The following is a 20,908-nucleotide window of genomic DNA, read 5'->3' on the forward strand; positions in this document are numbered from 1 at the left end:
ACATCAAATTAGAGTTGTGCAAATACTGAATGTTGCACAAATTAGGTAAACAAAAAAAAAAAAAAAAAAAAAAAAAGAAAAAAAAACAAAAGAAAATTCCATCAAAATTGAACAAAATTGAAGCAAAATTGAAGCAAAATTGAAGCAAAATTGAAGCAAAATTGAAACATAAATGGAATTATTAAAAATGGCACAACTGTTCATAATTTTCCCAAAATGGTTATGTTATATCTTTTTTTTTTTTTTTTTTTTTAATCTTCTATGTACTTTTTGTAGATTTTCCTTATGTACTGCTTTTCTTCGTTCTCCAGTAAATCATTTAAAACCTGCAAAAGTAGACGAGAAAGGGGAAAAAAATATATATATATGTACGTGCATATATGTGAGTGCGTATATATTTGCGTGTATAAGGGCTGCTAAAAAAGAATTATAAAAGGGGAGTCGTAAATGTTCTCTCTCGAATTACAACACAAATTTGCAGCAGCTTTTTGCTTAATTAAATTTTCCTCTTCTTCCTTCTTCCTTCTTCCTTCTTTTTTGTTTTTTGTTTTTTCTTTTTTTTTTTTTTTTTTTTTTTTGTTCTTTTCGTTGTAACCTTCTTCAGAGAAAAGTTTGCTATACAAAAAAACACCTCCTCATCTGGTACATTCGAATGTTTACTAAACAAAGAACGACGTTTGTGCCCCTTCTCACGCAGACTATTCATTTTGTTATATAAATCTCTGTACACAAAGTTGATATTGTGTATTGAATTAATGTTGTGTATATAGCTTGTATTGTGTGTAGAACCGTCGATGAGTGTCGAACTGACGCCATTTTTCAATGGGTCAACTTCTTTGTTATTATCTACCCATACAAGAAACACATTTTTCTTGATTAAACTTACGATAACTCTTTTCAATTCAGATTTCGATATATATTTTGGGTAAATACATTCCATTTTTTTAATGTTAAATTTTTCATTAAAGAAGGAGCAAAGTTTCGCTAGCAGTTGCTCCTCCTGGTTTAAGCTGTCAATTAGAGTCATGCAGTAGGCCGTCTGCAAAGAGAGAAGGCAAAAAAAAAAAAAAAAAATTAAGAGGCAGTCACACATACAAACATGCAAATATTCAAATATGAAGATATTCAAATATGAAGATATTCAAATATGAAGATATTCAAATATGAAGATATTCAAACATGCAGATATTCAAACATCCAATAATACAACGGAGCAGATAACGAAACAGGCAAATGTGCATATACACGCGCGTGCCTCGAAAAGCGCCGACTAATTGCGCACCGTTAAGAGTTGTCTTACCAGTCTGGGAATTAACGGAGCCTCATTTAGATCTCTAACTATTTCCATTTCATATTTACACTTTTTTTCATAATTTTTTGATAGCTCATCTTTCCCATCACTATTTGTACGTGTTAAGAAATTACCATTTTCTTCATCCTCCTCTTCCCCTTCTTCTTCCTTTTTACACTGGAAATTCATTATTTCATTTTGCTCTGTAATTATGCGTTTGATATTATCATTCATATAGGTATACGAGGAACAGTTATCTGGAGCGTTAGTACGTTCGTGAATACTACTACAGTTAGAACTATCGTTAAGGGTGTTCCGTTCCCAGAAGTCAGTACGCACATTTGCACTTTTAATTTTCATTTCATCAGATGTATATGTTGTTGGTGCAAATTTTTCCTTTTTGAAAAAATGTATTTCTTCTTTAAGTCCATCGAATTTAAAGGAGGAATCATTTTCTTTCTCTTTCTTAGTGTTTTGTTCTAGTTCTTCTAAGTCATTCACGTATTTGAATAGTTTCATGTAATTATTTTTAAGTAAATAATACAAGGTATATTGTACAAATTTAGGAATACCAAAGCAGGTATTGTGTAAATAATCGATTAATTGGCTATCTATTTCATTTTTATTAACACGCAAGCATAAGCTGACAAAGTCATATAAATGTTCTTTGTTAAATTTTTCTAATTCTATATGTCCATTACACTCTTCTGCATATCTTTTTATTTTGTTACGTTCTTTTACATGACTATTGTTCTTCATTCCATTTACAAACATAAATATTAAAGGCTTATGGTTAGAGTTAAGAAATGGATTACATAGAGAGGATTTCTTAGGTTTAAGGGAGAGTAGTTGTTCATCATTTGATGTGCTTTGTTTGACATTATTGCGTATACAATTTGTGTTATTCTCTTCTTCTTTCATTTTTTGCTGAGCAACGTATAATAAAATATTATCATTTATATTTGGATACAACGTTTTAAAAAACATTTTGGGGACGTTACGTTTATTAGTAGTAGCTTTTTCTTCTCTGAACATTTGAATAATATTTTGACTATTTTCTTTTTCTGACTTGTTCATAATATTTTTTTTTTGGAAAAAACACCCATCATTGGAGTGTTCCAAGTGTGTATTAATCTCATTGATAGGTGAGGACTCGTTATTTATATTCACTTTGTGATAACTTAGTTCCTCCGTTTGGGTAAAATGCGGCATGTGGTTAATTTCAATTCTGCTTTTTTCGCATCTTTCCGTTCTGTCATTAGTTGAGATTACAGTATTTTTAGTTCTCTCACTTGTGCATGTTTTTGACTTGAAGGTCTGATCATAATAATTATCCACTTGTCTTTTTAAGGAATTATCATTTAGTTGGACATACCCTGTATTTATTTTGATGTTTCCCTTGGGATGGTCTGTACCTTGATCAATGTGATAGTCCTTTTTATCATGAGCACTGTCTTGACGGCTTTCACATAAGGAATCCCCCTCTTTGTTAGCAATAACTCCAGTGTTAGTATTACTCCCCTTGTTAGCTGCTATCTCCTCGTTAGCTTTTACCTCCAAGCTGGACGCACCCCCCTTGCAGAAGGAACATCTTCTGCAATGACTCCTCCTCCATTCCTTTACATTTTTTTGTAAATTTTTTAAAATTTCTCTTCTCTTATACATGGCTAACTTTGAAATGCTCTTGCAAATTTTCCATGTGCTTTCCTCAACATTTACATTTAAAGAAGTTCCTGCTCGATAGTTAAAAATAATGAATGTTTGTTCATATAATGTGAAATAATAAATCATAGAGCTTATAATGCGCACTCTATTATCCTTCATATTTGTTTTAAAATTTGTATGCACATAGTCATATATTACATTATTGTAATTATCTTGTTCCGAAGTGTCAGTTGCACTACTTGCGCTTTCTTTAGTTGGTTTGTTACTGTAAGGATTTCCCCTCCTTTCAGTGCAGTGAAAGGCATTGTTTAAGTGATTTTGTTTTTCTTCCATCTTCAAATTTTGTCCTAAATGTTCTTTACTCGGTTGTTCCCCCCACCTAGGTTTGTCCTTACTGTGGTACTTTGTTCTGTTGGTCAGTTTGTCGTCCTCTCGGTTGTCCATTTTGTTATTCACTTTGTTATCCTCTTTGTCATTCACTTTGTTATTCTCTTTGTCATTCACTTTGTTATTCTCTTTGTCATTCACTTTGTTATTCATTTTGTCATTAAATTTGGCACTCACTCTGTTATCCATCTTGTCATCCACTTCATCCTCTACTCTAATTCCTGTGTTTTCCCCCATTTTATCTTTCCTACTACTCACTTTTTTCCGCTTTTCTTTTCCCCTCTCTGTTTTCCCCTTCGAGTTACTAAAGAGGTATTCTATGATGGTCAGAATTTTTTTGCACAGGCGACTATTTTTTTTATTTCTGCTCTTGGATTCATCGTTACATGAGGAGTTAGCATTTTTCCGTTTCTGCTTTCTGCTTTTTTGCACTCGGGGAAGAGCAGATAACCCCTCGGTCACTTCGCCCGTCAAATCGTCTGTATCTTCTCCTGTGATTACACCTTCCTCTTCTGATTCTCCCTCTTCATCAGTTGGATCTCCTGTACCCACATCAGTTTCCTTATCCGCGTGTGGGAGCAAATTCGCTTTGGAATGTTTTCTAGTAGTAGTAATGCCCATATGTAGTCCCCTCTTGCTAACCTTTGTTTGAGGAATAACCAAATCGTCTACAATATTTAACATACATTTGAAAAACCAATGATGAGACGGATGTGTTATCTCTCTAAGAATATTATAATTATCACCAGAGTTTATTAAAATATTTGTTTTTCTCATACTGCACAATTTCCAAGTGCTCAAGATATCATTACATAAAATTTTCCATGGCAATAACGGATTAGTTATATTTATATATAGCGCACTTGGCATATTACTAATACTAAATAATTTATAGTTGTTTAAATTCTTTGTTATTAATTTTATTAATTCAAATATTCCTAGATTTTCATTTCCCTCTAGATATAAAACCCCACCGATGTGATAAATTTCGTTCAGATTAAAATAATGAGGGTCATAATACTCATGTAGGTATAAAGGACCACTATGATCCTTATAATCTGTACATAAATGATTTTTTATCTTGCTGTAAGGAGATAATCCATATATAATATTATGTTTGATATCACCACTGAACCATGTATCTTGGGCACCTTCTTTTATAAAAAGCCCAAGTTTTTCATTTTCCCTTACGTGCAGTGGGCTTCCCTCCCTTTGACTTTCCGTCAAGTAGTAGTGGCAGTCTTTCAAGCTCAGCAGCTGCCTTATCCTATCTTTAAATTTCATTTTGTAATAAACTAGCAAATAATTCTTGTTGAGAAAGGAAAAGTCTGTCACTTCATGGTAGTCCCTCCCGCTGCAATGCCGTCTTCCATCGGTCCATACGTTGTTAGTGTGCGCACGTCCATTACTACCACTCCCATTATCACTACGTCCATTACTACCACCCGAATTTTCACCATGCTCACTGGTACCACGCTCATTACCACTATTCCCATTTGCACCACTCAGAATTGCGGTGCCAGTGTGGAAATGGCTTGACCTGGAGGAGTCCAAGCCCGTGGGTTCCGGATTACCACCATGATTGTAGTTCTCACTCTCCGCTAGTAGCTCCTTATCTGTAAAATAATTTTCCTGCTCCGAGTTATTGTAAACAGAGTTGATAGCGTCTTTGTTAATAGTCCCTATTGGTGAGTAAATTTTAATTAGTTTATTTTTCCCTTTAACTTTTATAGAAATAAGTTTTTGAAAAGATATAAAATGTTTACAACTATTGAATGTATTTTCATCTACATATATTTCTTTATTCCCAGCTTTACAGCATAGTCTAGCAGCAATATTGACAGCGTCTCCTAGAGCTGTATACTCTTTTCTTATTTTATTTCCTACTATACCGCACCAAATTCTTCCCGTCGATATGCCTATGCTTCCATTTAATTTCAACGACTTTAAAGCGTCTATTAATCGAAAACAAGTTAATAATGCTCTAACAGAATCATCACAATGATATAAAGGAGGTAAACCAAACATTATCAATATTAAGATCCCTTTGTCATCAAAAATAAATTTGTTAATAGTACCCTCCATTGTGAACACAGCCTTCTGAGTTAATTTCATTATACTATGAGCAGAATATACGCCTATCATAGTAGATGTGTCAATATCTTTTACAGATACAAATATTATCGTTACTTTTCTTATTTCGTTGAAAAAGATATTACATCCAACAGATAATTTTCTATACACTATGTCAGGTATAAAACTTTTTAGCAAAAAATAAAAGTTTTCGTACATGATACTGTTGTCCCCACCTTTTCTTTTCTTTTCTCCACTTTTCGCATTTGTTCCACTTTTCGCATTTGTTCCATTTTTCGCATTTGTTCCATTTTTCGCATTTGTTCCATTTTTCGCATTTGTTCCATTTTTATTACTTTGTGCATTTTTTTCTTCTACATCTACTCCGGCTGCTTTCCCACCTTCTTCTTCCTCTTCCTCCCTTTGTTCTTCCTCTTCTTTCTCCTCCTCCTCCTGTTCATATTCCCTTTTCAATATTTTCATATTTATTTCCTCGTTCATTTTTATAAACAGATAAAACTTCTTTTTACACGTCTCTTTAACTACTACTTTATCCTTTACATTTTTATAAAAGGAATGGGCTAAAACGCTTTCCCCATTTTTTGCTAAGGCCTCCCCAACTCCTATCTCTTCCAGTGGTTTCCCTGACAATAAATAGTCTCTTTTATTTAAAATATTTCCTATTTGTAGGAAGCTAACTTTTCCATATGTTATAGCTATGTGTACTTTTAAATATTTGTTTTCTATTGGAGTAGGGAATTTATTCAACAACTTATGGATGTCTATGCAACATCCTAGAGCTAACAGGCATATCTTTCTCACCTCCTCTATATTCTTTCCTTTTCTTCCCCCCTTCTTTTTGTCATTCTCGTTGTCCGATGGGTAGTAATCCGAGCTATCGTTGCGTGTGCGGCCCACGTCGGAGTCTGCACTAGCTTCTGCACTAGCTTCTGCACTGGCTTCTTCATTGGTTTCTGCATCCACGTTTACTTTTACTCCTGATTTTACTTCTTCCTTTTTACTCTTTTTATTCATCCTTTTCTGGGTTTTGTTGAGTGGCCATATAACCATCACAGCATCTCCACTGAACTTTATGATATCCCCACCCCAACAGTCGATAATTTTAATCAAAATATTAAAAAATTTGTTTAAGCAATTTCCTAGTAACTCTGTTCCATTCATTCGTTTGTCCAGTTCCTCGGCTAAATTGGAAAAACCGCTTGCATCGCAGAAAAACTAAAAAAATTGAAAGCCACGAGGGGCATTTATGGTCGCGCTCGTTGGGCAAGTGCATGTAAATATATGCTTGTGCATATGTGGGTATAGACACATACATGTAAATACATGCTTATGCACGTGCGTGTATATATGCATATATGTAAATATATGTTTGTGTACATGTATGTATATGCATGCGTGCTTATAACCGCACGCGTAACCGGTGTGTGGAGCATTACCACAACTGCATTCAACTTCTGAATGATGAGGTTGGTGAAAAACTTATTCGGATCATCACATTCGCTATACACTTTTAACAAAATCTTTGGAAAGAATGACTTGAACATTAATATATTTTCATTTTCTTTTAAAACATTCTTATATTCCCTTTTATCCTTTTCTTTTATCCTTTTCTTGTTTAACTCATTTTCTATAATCCGCTCGCACTTTATGCTGAACCATCGCCAATCGGATATATATTCATTCTGAATGGGATATGAAAGGGGGGAGAGAAAAAAAAAAAAAAAAAAAAAAAAAATGAGAGACACATTGAAACAAAAATTTATAGCGTCCTGATTTTTTCTTAATTAGTCCGCTTTGCAAATATGCACACAGTATACGTACGAGTGAGAAATGTGCTGTGTAATCATATATTTTTTTTTTATATATATTCCTCTCTATCCTCCATTCTCTGAAAAATGCTCTTTTTTCCTACCGAGTAGTCTTTGCTTAGCTTATTTGATTTCTCGAATCCCAAATTCTTGTCATCATGGTTCTTCAAGTAGTTGCTAAAGATGTTCTTAATCATTTTTTATTAATTTACAATTGTTTTTAGGAGTTTCACATTTTGAAAAGGACAACAGAAAAATATGGTCCTTTTTAAGGTGAAATAGTCGCTCTTGGGGAGGAACAAAAAAAGGAGTATTGTAATAGCACATACACACATGCATACAGGTATCTACCTATTTACGTATATGTGTATGGGGGTACATATATATATATATATATGTACACATGTATGTACGCATTTACGTATATACGTGTATACGTTCGTGTGCTGAGCTGTGCGCGTGTACGCAAAAATTTTTACACTAAATGGATGCTTTATGTCGTGTAGAACTATTTAGGTAAAAAAAAAAAAAAAAAAAAAAAAAGAAAAAAAAGAACACGCTTAGTAAGAGATAAACACAAAGGAAAGGAGGTATCAACGTAAGATAAACAGAGGAGAGCGTAATCCATGGTGCGAATTACGCACTCGCTTTGAATGGAAAACTGGAAACCGCTAATCTGTGCTTATCACTGCTTAAAATTTGATGCGGCAAAAAAATGTATAAACACTTGTACACATGTGCAAGGTGCATAAATAATGAAAAAGGTCATCTTCTACAAAAGGAACACAAGTCCTCTACTGCTTACACATGAATGAATTTTCAAAATGTAAAAATGAAAACTTGGAGTAATTTGAAAGGTAGTTGCTTTTTTTTTTTTTTTTTTTCCTCTTTCTCTTATTACTTTTGTGTTATTTGAAAATAATTTTAAAGAACTATCTATAGAGTTTGAAATTTTCTATCATCCTTGAGAGGAAAACATAGTGTAAAGATGATGAAGCGAAAAGGAAGAGATAAAGATGATGGAACAAAAAAAAAAAAAAAAAAAAAAAAAAAAAAAAAAAGACTACTCTTTTTTTCTGCAGTAGTTTCAGTGCGCATAGTTTAAAAGCACCTTCATTAAAAATGTTCAATTTGGTTATGTGCAGAAATGCCGATATACCTGCGCACACACATATTTAAATACACACATCTGTGCACTTTTTGCAGCATATATACACCTACACATACGTGTAATCATATTTCCACAACATAATACGAACGCTCGTCAGAAAAAAAAGCAAAGATTGAATATGCAAATGATACTTGGAAACAAACATTTCCGTAGAATTATTCTATGTACATGCGTAAATAAATATATATATATATATATATATACGAACATATATGCATACATTTTTTTTTTTTTTTTATAAGTACACATTAAGTTGCCTGTACAATTACAGGAATATTCACGTGCCCATATGACTTTTGAACATGTATAATTTTAAAAAAATAAAAAAATAAATTCGAAAAAATGAAAAAATAAATTCGAAAAAATGAAAAAATTAAATACGAGAAAATGAAAAAATAAATACGAACAAATGAAAAAATTAAATAAGAGAAAATAAAAAAATTAAATACGAAAAAAATATAAAAATTATATACGAGAAAATGAAAAAATAAAAAAAAAAGAAGAAAAAATAAGAAGAAAAAATAAGAAGCTAAAAAAGAAGCAGCATATGGCAACACATAGCATTAAGTTGTAATGGAATGCAAAAGGTTGCAGTTGGTTGCAATAGGTTGTCTTATGTTCCTATAGGAAGCTATGTATTGTTATAGGAAGCTATGTATTGTTATAGGAAGCTATGTATTGTTATAGGAAGCTATGTATTGTTATAGGCTGCCATGTGTTAACATATGCCACCATATGTTAGCATATACCTCCATATGTTAGCATATACCTCCATATGTTAGCATATACCTCCATATGTTAGCATATACCTCCATATGTTAGCATATACCGCCATGTGTTTACATAGATCGCCTTTTATTGCTATACATTTGCCAATGATTGCCATAATTTCAACGCTTACATAGGAATATAACTGCAGGTAAAACTGAGGCACTGCCAAAAGGTTTTAGCTCATCCAAGTTAAAAAAATATAACATGTTAGTAGGAGTTACAAAAAATAATAAAAAAATAAATAAATAAATAAAAATAATAATATAACAGACTGATGAAAAGAAGAGGCGGAAATGAAAAAAAAAAAAAAAGAAAAATTGCAGAAGGGGTGAGAAAACACTAATATAATGCGGCAAAATGGAAAAGCAGCTTGAAACAAAAAATAAATGAAAAGGGAAAAAGTAAATGTTCAAAATTTTTGAAGTGTAACATTGAGCGTGCATAACGAATAGTGCAAAATTATACGGGGCAAACTTAAAAATGTAAAGAAAATAAAGCGAAATGTAACTTGGTACATCAAAGCACACCGTATGTACCAGCATAAACGAAACATACCACGAAGCGACAAGGCAACGAAACAGCGAAGCGCCATAATGCAAAACAAATAAAATAAAAAAAAAAAAAATAAAAATAAATAAATATATATATAAATAAATAAATAAATAAATAAATATATAAATAAATAAATAAATATATAAATAAATATATAAATAAATATATAAATAAATATATAAATAAATAAATATATAAATAAATATATAAATAAATATATAAATAAATAAATACCGTGACATACATTCAGCGCGAGAAAAGGAAAAAAAAAGGAAGAGAAACTTTGGGTAGTTTTACAAAAAAGAGGAAAAAACTATTAAAGCGTGGAGGTGTTTGAAGGCATAAAAATGATAAAGCATAAAAGTGCAAAAGCTTGAAAACATAACAGTGCAACATATCAGTAGCTTTGCTCAAAAGCGTGGAATGTAAAATTTGAATGAACGAATTATATGGGTAGGAAGTGGTGCTTCTGAGGAGGTATTGAAGGCGTGCCAGCGGAAAATATACTAATGATAGGCTTCTAACGGTAGGCTCCTTTGCTCAAACGATGTACGCGTCCGGGCTATGTGCGTTTAGAAAATTTAAGGTGTACGCAAACATGGACAGTGTGTTCATTGTGGGAATTAAGAAGAAGGAAGAAACGTATGAGATAACGGAAATTGAAAAAGCAAAGGAGGTGTTAATAAAACTGAGTGTTACATTATATTCAAAAGGAGCATGCCGTACTTTTATAAAAAATCGTAGATTGGAATATTTATGCAAATGTGAAGGTATCCTAGGATGTATACGATTTTTGAATTACCCCTACTTGTATGTATTAACAAAAAAGGAAAAAATAGGATGCCTATTTAATGAGCATACCATATATTCAGTAAAGAATGTGTTGTTGGTACCATTTAGGGAAGATATATTTGAAAACTTCAATGAAGAGAATGATTTGATACAATTATTTTATAATAACATAAATCATAAATATATGTACTTTTCCTATACGTACAATTTGGCACATAGTGTACAGGATAATTATTTTATACAAAAAGAATTTCTGAAAGGAAATACAATATATAATAGATTTTATAAGAATAATTATATATGGAATTATTATCATTGTAAAAAATTTATTAAGAGTAATGTATTTATATGTTTGTTTGTAGTGAATGGTTATTTCGTGCAATCAAAATTTTCATGTTCAGGTAAAATTGTTAATGTAACATTTGTAGCTAGAAGAAGTAATAAATATGCAGGTACTAGATATAGAAAGAGGGGTGTGAATTCGAAGGGATATTCAGCAAATGAAGTAGAATCTGAAATTATTCTGTTTGAAAAGAATAATCTGAATGCTATTTTATCTTATGTACAATTAAGAGGGTCAGTACCTATTATTTGGAATCAATCTATAAATTATACATTATTAAAAAAACCCAAAATAAAATGCACAAAGAATGATATAAACTTTACTTGTAGTAAGAACCATTTCCAATTATTATTTCGTAAATATGGTTATCCAGTTACTGTCGTAAATTTGTTAAGTAAGAAAAAACATAGTGATGAAGATAATTTGTCCAAAGAATATAAAGATTGTATTGACACATTAAATAGAGCACTACCTAAAGAAATTCAAATTGTCTATAAACATTTAGATTTAAGAAAAGCATATAAAATAGGTACTAAATATACACAGTATAATTTAAAACTATTATTTAATTTTTCCATAAAAAATATAGGCTTTTTTTATATACATAATTCCAAGCTTGTTTTAATGCAACGAGGAATACTTCGATTCAATTGTGTTGATTGTTTAGATAGAACAAATGCTGCTCAACTTTTTTTAAATATTTACACATTTATAAAATTTATGAAAATAATTAAATTACTAAAAAAAAACAATATCAATATAAATGATATATCTCATCTATCCCAATTGTATGAACAATTGGGGGATGCTATTGCCAAACAATATGCTGGATCCACTGCTCATAAGAAATATACACCAGGACAGCATATCAATTTTTTTATTCAGTCAAAGGAATTGTTTACATCTATTAAGAGATATTATATAAGCTCATTTAACGATTTGGAAAAACAAAAATGTATTAATTTGTACCTAGGTGTAATTGATTCCAAATTGGAGCATATTAAAAATTCAAACGAACTGGACACCTTTGTGCATAATGTGTATTTCAAGGATAGAGGGTGCAACCCCTTCTGGTGGGTTATACCCCTGGAGCATTTCTACTATAAGGTAGAATCGCTGTTCGAATTGAAGAGGAAAAGTGGATGGGCAGACGCTAACGATAGAAAATGTGTTAGCAATAAAGAGAGGAAAACCACTCTTCATCGCCAGAAAAATATGCACAACTTACCCAAAGGGACGATTACAAGAAAATGGGGTTCTTCTTTTAATTTTTTTAGGAAGAAGAAAAAAAGAAACAACAAAATGAACGAAATAAAAAATGGAATGGGTGCAGATTGCGAGGGTAGGACACGTCAGCAGTGTGGGGGGTATACCCTCATATCCAACCGTTTAGATGAATTTTCGGCAAACGAAAAAACAGGGGTTCAAAAAAGAAAAAAAAAAAAAAGTAGTGGTAGAAGTGGAAGTAGCAGTGATCATAATAGGGGCAGAAATGACAAATGTACTTATAATGGCAGCGGTAATAAGAAGAATGGTCTCCTTTCGCCAAAGGGGTGGTCTAGGCTATGTGCACCGAAAAAAGAGAAAAAAGATATGATTAAGGACATGTACAAGAATTTTAAATTCTACCGTTGCTTTAGTAACACAAATATATTTAGACATCTTTACAATGTGAACAATATGCATGACGATTTTATTTTAACCAATTTCAACATATCGGAAAGAAAAGAATTTAATAATATGAACTCTAATGGTGAACATGCATTTTTTTTTTGTGAAACAATAGAAAGAGAAGTGGAGGAGAGGAAAAAAAAACAAGTTAGTTGTGGGACTTTCTCCTTTTTGCACATGTTTACACATTTTGCTCATATATACAAATATTACAATGTATACAAAAGAAATTTTCATTTTTTTTTTAAAAATAAAAATATATTTCGATATAAAATATGGCGTTTGATTGCTTGTTATAATTATTTGAATTATTTAAAAATCTATTTTAATTTTTTTTTCCTTTTCTACTATTGTTTCTGTGTCAAGTACAACGTAAAATTGGTGTATATGCACCATTTGAACACATTAGCGGAGCAGAAGGGGAATAATGTGCGTAATGTGAATAATATGAATAGTAAGCATAATGCTTATAGTAGGAATAGTGTAAGTAATACGAAGGAACAGGAAGATGCACTGCGATGTTCCACTACGCATGCAGTACTTAACGTGAACACGTTTGAGAAAGAGGTGCAGCACGTCATTGAAAATTTTAAGAAATACAAAAACGTTTCATTTGTACTAGATTCCTATTTAAACTATTACAATGTTAATAAGGTAGCTTATAATTACATGTTGGTAAGTGCGTCGTCTATTGTAGGCGCCGAGGGAGAAGGAGAAAGAAAAAGAAAAAGAAAAAGAGAAGAAAAAAGAGGAATAAGAAGAGATATAGAAAGCAGAAGAAAAGAAAAAGGAGTAGAAAAAAAAGGAACAAAAACCACGCTCAGGAGGGCAACACGAATTATAAAAGAATGGTCGACTAAAAAACTCAGAAGTAGAGGGCATGTATTGCTTTTAAGTAATAACTTTACTGAAGGGAATCACTCTGTACGTGTTCTTAATTTGAAAAATTCCTTCTCATTCGAGAAAGGTACACCAAATAGAGAAAGGATGAACAGTTTTGTTAACAACATCGATATAGATACACGTGATGATGAACAGTTAGATGTGTATCACATTAGAAGGAAAATCAAACTTAATAGAATAAAAAAGAGCGTACAAGGAACCTTTGTATCAGAATATTATGTACCAAGTTTATATAAAACAGTGAACACAATACATGAAGAAGAATGTAAAAAAAAAGAAGAACGTAAAAAGGTCAACATGTCTTATTTGTTCTGCCCAATATACTTTAATGTTAACTTGATAAAATTTTTTTTTTTTGTTTATTACCATTATTGGGTAAGGGAGAGAGGTGCTACGGTGGGGCCAAATATTCTGTCACTGCTGCAGGAAGAGGTACAAGTTAAACATAATTGTAGTTGTAATGTTAGTAGTGGTAAAAATATCAGTGGGGATAGTGGGGTTCTACCCGAGCTGCCTTACAATGCGCAGTTTTTGCTTAAAAAGTTGTTACGTTCCCCTTCAGTGGACGTATTTTTTTCCGAGTTATACTTGTCATGTATTTACAAAACACATCATTACAAAGAATTAAATTTGTGTTTCTATGAAAATTTAAAAACAGCTTTTTATAATAACACAAAAAGTAGTATAAAGTCTGAGGAGAAATTATTTATAGAAGAATATAATACATTTGAAAATATATGTAAAAAAAAAAAAGAGGTTTCATTAATAGATAAAAAAATAGCAAATGAGATAAACCAGAATTATAAGTCACTGGAAAGTAGATATTTATCAGTAAAGAATTTTAATAAAAAATATTTCACTGAAATGAAACATATAAAGCAACGAGATGAGAAAATAAAAAATTCTTTTAACAAGAAAAATTCCATATATAATAAACAAATGAGCGATTATATTATTATGTTGACTTATTTTAAGGATTACATCAAGAAGAGCGAGAAGAAAAAGCTCAAATGGAAACATACATACATAAATGATTTTAACGTCTTAAGAGATAGAATTGAAAGTCATATGAATTATCAGCGGTACTGTGACCCGATGAGCAGGGAAATTTTCCTGGCATAAAGCGGGGGGCACATAAGCATAATTATGTATATGTGTAAACATATGTGTGTATATATGTGCAGGCCTAGGGAATAAGGGATACATGTAAGGGGAGCTTTAAAACGACGCAGTTGAGCAGAGAGGACCTGCACGTATGTATGGATATATACACGGACATACGTATATATATATATATATATATATAATACGCTCGCATTTATGTGTATGTGCATACTTTACCGTTTGTGGTGCGAATACGTGCACATTCCAAATGAATACACGTAATAATGCGTATTGTTTTGTTTTACTACGTTTTGCTACGTTTACTTTTATTTTTTTGTTTGTCCGTTTTACCGTTTAACTTAAAAAATAAACTTAATATTTAAAGTGAATACGTAAAAGTTTATCATATTCTCCTCTCTCCTTGAAAAAAATGGAAAGAATTTTTTTTTTTTTTTTTTGGGGTGCGGGAAGTCGTTTTACGGAAGCATTGAATACGGTTCAGTCTGTGCGGAAAATGCATACCACAGTATAAGTAGGGTGAGCTACTTACAAAGAAAACATATACAAAAGTGTTTCATGGACAAGTAAGCTTCATATCACAACAACCATTTTGATGATTTGAAGGAAAAGGAAAAATCAACTACACGTGTGGTAAGTGTGTAATAAACATGTAATAAGCGCGTAATAAACATGTAATAAGCGCGTAATAAACATGTAATAAGCGCGTAATAAACATGTAATAAGCGCGTAATAAACATGTAATAAGCGCGTAATAAACATGTAATAAGCGCGTAATAAACATGTAATAAGCATGTAATAAGCATGTAGTAAGCATGTAGTAAGCATGTAGTAAGCATATATAACATACATGTAATATACATGTAATTGTTAAAAAAATTGAAAAAAAAAAAATAAGAGGCACAGTTTTGCGTTCCCATTTTTAACAGATTTCGATGGAGAATTTAGTGATGAACTTGTCTCATTTCTCGTAAAGCCATTTTTATCCTGTTTATACTTTTGAAGATGAAGAAAAAAAAAAAAAAAAAAAAAAAAAAAAAGTGTACGCATGAATGTTCAGGTTTTTTTTTTTTTAAAAACAATAAAATTTATGTGTGCGGGTAAATATTCATGTATTTTTTTTTTTTTTTTATAAACAAAAATAAAAAAATGTACATTCTAAAATTTATGCCTACCGGATGGGGTCATCGTAGCTAACTGTTCTGATAAATTTTGTTACTTTGCTTTCAAAATCTGCAAGGGGAAAGTAGAAGATAAAGGAGAAGACGTTGATAAGATGACAAATGAATGGAGGACAAAGGAATGGAGGACAAAGGAATGGAAGACAAAGAAATAAAAAATACAGCAATTAGACAGCTAAGAAATTTTGAACAAGTCATGCGAAATGACATTTATACGGATTAAAAAAAAAAAAAAAAAAATAGCCAAAATATGGTTAAAAAATTATGAACACGTCATGCGAAATGGGATTTGCACGGATCAAAAAAAAAAAATAAAAAAAATAACAATAATTCGGCTAAGATATTATAAACATATCATGCGAGAGGACATTCATACAGACTAAGTAAATGAACACAAACTGCTTAACCTTCAAAGGACAGAGTTTTAAAATTTAATTGACCGTAAACTATCTTTAAGGAAATATATGCCTTTAAGATACAAGTAACTATGATTTCTTTAGACGTAAATATAAGACAGAGTGGGGTTTTGTAAAAATCTAAAATAGTTAAAAAGGATAATTTCTCAAGATGATTTACTTGATTTTCCTGTATATAATCTTCCATTATAAGAACAAATTGACCAAGAAATGTTGGAAATAAATCGAAGGATAATATTTTTGGTTTTATAAAGTAATTAAAACTTTTTAGTACTTCTCTCTCATAATATGTTATAATTTTTTGCATCAGCTGTAACTTTTGCCCGGAATTATTCAACACCCACTTTGAGGATGAAATGTAAATATTTCTCTTCTGCTGTTTACACAGCTTTTTGAACTTTTTTATCAAGTGCTTTTTTTTTCCTTCATCGTTGGTCTGCCCGTTTATCTTCCCCTCTGATGTGTTCCCCCCTTCTGCATTTCCCTCCGATGCGTTCCCCATTGCACATTTCTCTACAATTTTCTCTTGCTGTCGTTCCCCTTCGCTGCTCCGTTCAGGGGCGCTTGCAAATTCGTACTCGGAAACATCCTTGCTGTTGCACTCGGACAGGTACGAGCTGAAGCAATCGCTAACATCACTTATATTGTTTATGTCTGATATGTGTCCTTCACTTATTATACTGTTTATTACCAACAAATCATAGTACAAGCTCTTTATATTTTTCTCCTTCTCCTTCTCTTTCTTCTCTTTCGATTTTTTTTCATCAATCGATTGCACATCAGTTTTTTTCAAACTGCTTTCATTCCGTTTTTTCCTATCATCATGAGTAGAAATTTTTCGTTTTTTTTTTTTTTTTTTTTTTTTTTCCATATCGCTTATTTGTGAGTCATCTGTAGGATTGAACTTATTATTCTCTTTATACTTCTCTATCTCTCTTGCTCGTACATTTTGCATAAACGTTTTGAATGTATCTTCGTTCGAAATTTCCAAGTTCGTTTGGTAGTGATTTATCATCAAGTCCAGTTCGATTTTCTTAATTTTTTTTTTCAGTCTCTTTTTTTTATAAAAATAGTTGAGTAGTTTAAAAATAACTTTCGGTATGTCATGTAGCTTTTTCGATTTTTTGTGATCCTCAAAATCTTCTCTCAATTTCCATGCTAAGAATATACAAGCACCACCTATAAGGTAAGCTATCGAGCTTTTTTTCCTTTTTAAATATTTTTGGTTGTATTTATGCATATAATGCAGAGCTAATGATATGGTATATATAGATAGATATAATTGTTTACCTAATATTATAATAAACTTTGAAATATTTAAAACATAATTTCGATACTTTTTTTTTCTTAAAAATTTCATGTAATATTCTTCATCCGTATTAAAACACATATTAACATCTAACGCGATGCTTAGTTTGTTGTATAGCTCTTTCTTTATTTCATATTTTAGCTTATCAATATCGCTTGTAGTGCTATGAGGGTAGTCCCCATTAGTGTTACTCTTTTCATTTGGACTAATCTCATTACTCTGACAGCTTTGACTACTGTGACTGTTGTTATTAATGATACTTCTTTCATTAGTATAATATCCGTTATTGATGTGACTACAATCGTTATTCTGCTTAGTATGACCATTTTCATTAATTTCTCCAGTGTTGTTCCCTTTCGAAATAACCCCCACTTTACCCCATTTGGCACATGTGGCATTGTCCTCCAAGGTACCAGTGCTTTGACTAATAAAATTTTCTTGTTTATCATCCAAAATAACTGAATCATCTTTTGAACTGTTCAAAGAGAGCAAGTTATCCTCTTTATGATTACATAAAATTTTACTAACTATGTTTGTATTTTCAAAGGAACTATTTTCAGCTATATTTTCACTATTCGATGTGCCATGTAGATTGGCTGCAGATCCATTTGAACATTTTTCTAGTAAATTGTTTAAACCTCTTTGTGCATTCTTCAAACTTTTTGACTCGTGTGTAACTTTCTCATCAGCACTCATACAACTGTTACTTAATTTTTCTTTCGTTTTTTTCTCACTATCTTTTTTGATCTCTTCACTTGCTGTGTATGAATTAGGGCTACTACTTAAAATGGGTGAACAAATTTCCACCTGACCTTGTTCAGAAATGTTTTCTTTGTTAAAGGATAATAACTTTTTATTAATACTAGAAATTTTTTGAGCTTCATTTTTGGACGATTCCTTTTTCCTTTTCATAATATTACATGAGTAGTTCATTTCATCGCTGGGTTGACCCTTGTCATTTGGTTTTACATTCACGTTCTTGTTCTTGCTAGTCCAATTGGCGATGTGTTGACTATATTTACTGTTATGCACACCATTTAAGTTAAGATCTTCTTGGTTATAATACTCCTCTTGTTGTGCTTTTACTTTAGTACTACTTCTGGTACAATATATAAACTTTTGCTTCTTAGCAGTTGCACTCTCTTTTGAATTATTAAAATGAAAGAAATTCTCATCATTGCCATCTGTGCATTCTTTCACTTCTTCACATATGGCATGTTGATTTGTTTTTATATCATTATTATGGGTATCATTAGTCATGCTTCCTTTTTTCTCTTCTTCTGAATAGCTTATAGAATGGCTTTTTTTTGCACTCTCCGAATGATTTTGTGTACTTCCCCATAAATTGTTCTTAACGATTGGCACGTCTTCCTCTCTCCCTTCATTTCTTCTGACTTGTTCATGTTCAGTTCTTCTAATTACATTTACATTATTGCAATTACTTAATTCAACGATTTTCATGTTTTTATGAATGCGCAAATCTGTCTGGTGAAACTTTCTTTACTTCCCTTATGCGGTGGCTTCTCTACTCTGCATGTACCTTTTATCATCCATAAATTATGTATACTGCGCAACAGGCAAGATCCGGGTAGTTCGCTGTTACTTATCGGTTAGTTATCGGTTAGTTAGCGGTTAGTTAGCGGTTAGTTATCGGTTAGTTATCGGTTAGTTCGCGGTTACTTATCGGTTAGTTCGCGGTTAGTTATCGGTTAGTTAGCGGTTACTACTCCAGTCACTACTTTTTTTTTTTTTTTTTTTTTTTTGGCCGGTATCCTATGTATATTTACGGATTACCTGCTTGCGGTCTAATAACTTTTCATTACGCTTGATGTCTAACAGAGGGGTGGGAAACGCGCGAACGAGGGAGTGTCAATGTGTATATATAATAACTAGAAATACATAAAATTGTTTTTTCCCCCCCCCCCCTTGGTGTATTTTAAATCTTCACCTTGGCCTTTTTGTCCTATGGTTAGCATTTAACAGCGTATTTTTCATTCACAAATGGTAGCAGAAATATACATGAACAAGCGTGCAATGAATAAAGGTAGGTGTGATGGTCTCACTTAAATGTCAATATTTCATCTTTTACTTGTTTTCTTATTTTCTCTCTATCCTTTTACTTCTTACCCTTTTATGCATTTATTTCTTTCATAACTATATATTATATATATTTAATAAAAAAAATTTAAAGGTCACTTCGAGCTGTACATATATAATATATATTATATAATACAGTGTTAAAACTTTGAGGTTTGCATAAGATTTATAATGAAATATACTTCATACATACAGGTGATGTTGACGGAAACGCGAAAACAAAAAAAAAAAAAAAAAAAAAAAAAAAAAAAAAAAAAAAAAAATATTCTGTATTTAAATGAAGAAAAAAAAGGATATTCCTGTTAAAACATTTTTACAAAATGTGCTTTTTATCATATATATTATTATAGATTTTCATGTTCTTTGATAACTGCTAACTGTTCTCCGAATAGTTACTCGTATGTACGTGATGCACAAAATTGACTTCGACGTTGTTATAAAAAAAAAAAAAAAAAAATAGTAAGAATAAACGACTGCCATAAGAACAAATGTACATATATTCATATAAATATTTATTCGTGTATGCCTTTTTTTATAAATAAATAATTATGAGTACATTGGGCGTGCTCTTTAAAAAATTTTCTTTTCCTTTTATTTTTATTTTTGCTTCTTTATTCTTCTTTTATTTTTGCTTCTCTATTCTTCTTTTATTTTTGCTTCTTTATTCTTCTTTTATTTTTGCTTCTTTATTCTTCTTTTATTTTTGCTTCTTTATTCTTCTTTTATTTTTGCTTCTTTATTCTTCTTTTATTTTTGCTTCTTTATTCTTTCTTTATTTTTACTTCTTCAATTTTGTTCACCTGAATTTAAAGGAGGCTTTTTTATCTTGCAAGTGTTTTACAATTATTTTTTTGCAAAACATATAGCGACATAATTTGTTCATATATAGCTACCGCGTAGAATAGTTGTAAACACAGAAGAATTTCAAGCAGCATGGAGATTAAATATACTAGTTTTCTTAAGAGAACATTTTATTAAATTTCTTTACCTAAGTTCGGATTAGCCCTTAAGGGGGGGGAGCGAGTAGTAGTTGACGTTGACGGTATATTGCATATGGGTATGCATATTTATATATAAGTATATATGTATGTATTTACGTATATATGTATGTATTTACGTATATATGTATGTATTTACGTATATATGTATGTATTTACGTATATATGTATGTATTTACGTATATATGTATGTATGTACGTATATATGTATGTATGTACGTGAGAAATGAAGTGTTAAGGTGGAAGAGCCCCGTTGTAAACCAGTTGAGCTTAACGTTCAGCATTTTATATATTAACTAAGATTTAAATTAAAAAATTGCACTACAGATTTTATCAG

The 20,908-nt window shown here is 31.3% G+C and overlaps 3 protein-coding genes across 3 annotated transcripts; 1 reads left to right on the forward strand and 2 right to left on the reverse strand.

Annotated features, from left to right (window-relative positions):
* Window positions 1-251: 251 nt before the first annotated feature.
* Window positions 252-7,442, reverse strand: ACbeta (adenylyl cyclase beta, putative; the record flags this gene model as incomplete). Its single annotated transcript, XM_029008531.1, has 5 exons — window positions 252-326; window positions 596-1,039; window positions 1,301-6,652; window positions 6,874-7,119; window positions 7,350-7,442. 5 exons carry the CDS (start codon window positions 7,440-7,442, stop codon window positions 252-254), a joined length of 6,210 nt encoding a protein of 2,069 aa, XP_028860081.1.
* Window positions 7,443-10,286: 2,844 nt separating this feature from the next.
* PmUG01_01029400 (inositol 5-phosphatase, putative) lies at window positions 10,287-14,570 on the forward strand (the record flags this gene model as incomplete). The annotated part of the gene is made up of 1 exon (XM_029008532.1): window positions 10,287-14,570. The coding sequence occupies one exon, from the start codon at window positions 10,287-10,289 to the stop codon at window positions 14,568-14,570; it is 4,284 nt and encodes a 1,427-aa protein (XP_028860082.1).
* A 944-nt stretch (window positions 14,571-15,514) lies between these two features.
* Window positions 15,515-18,937, reverse strand: PmUG01_01029500 (conserved Plasmodium protein, unknown function; the record flags this gene model as incomplete). Its single annotated transcript, XM_029008533.1, has 3 exons — window positions 15,515-15,566; window positions 15,746-15,803; window positions 16,159-18,937. 3 exons carry the CDS (start codon window positions 18,935-18,937, stop codon window positions 15,515-15,517), a joined length of 2,889 nt encoding a protein of 962 aa, XP_028860083.1.
* Window positions 18,938-20,908: the final 1,971 nt, after the last annotated feature.

This window comes from Plasmodium malariae, assembly GCF_900090045.1.
Source record: "Plasmodium malariae genome assembly, chromosome: 1".
In the NCBI taxonomy this organism is placed as follows: Eukaryota; Apicomplexa; class Aconoidasida; order Haemosporida; family Plasmodiidae; genus Plasmodium; species Plasmodium malariae.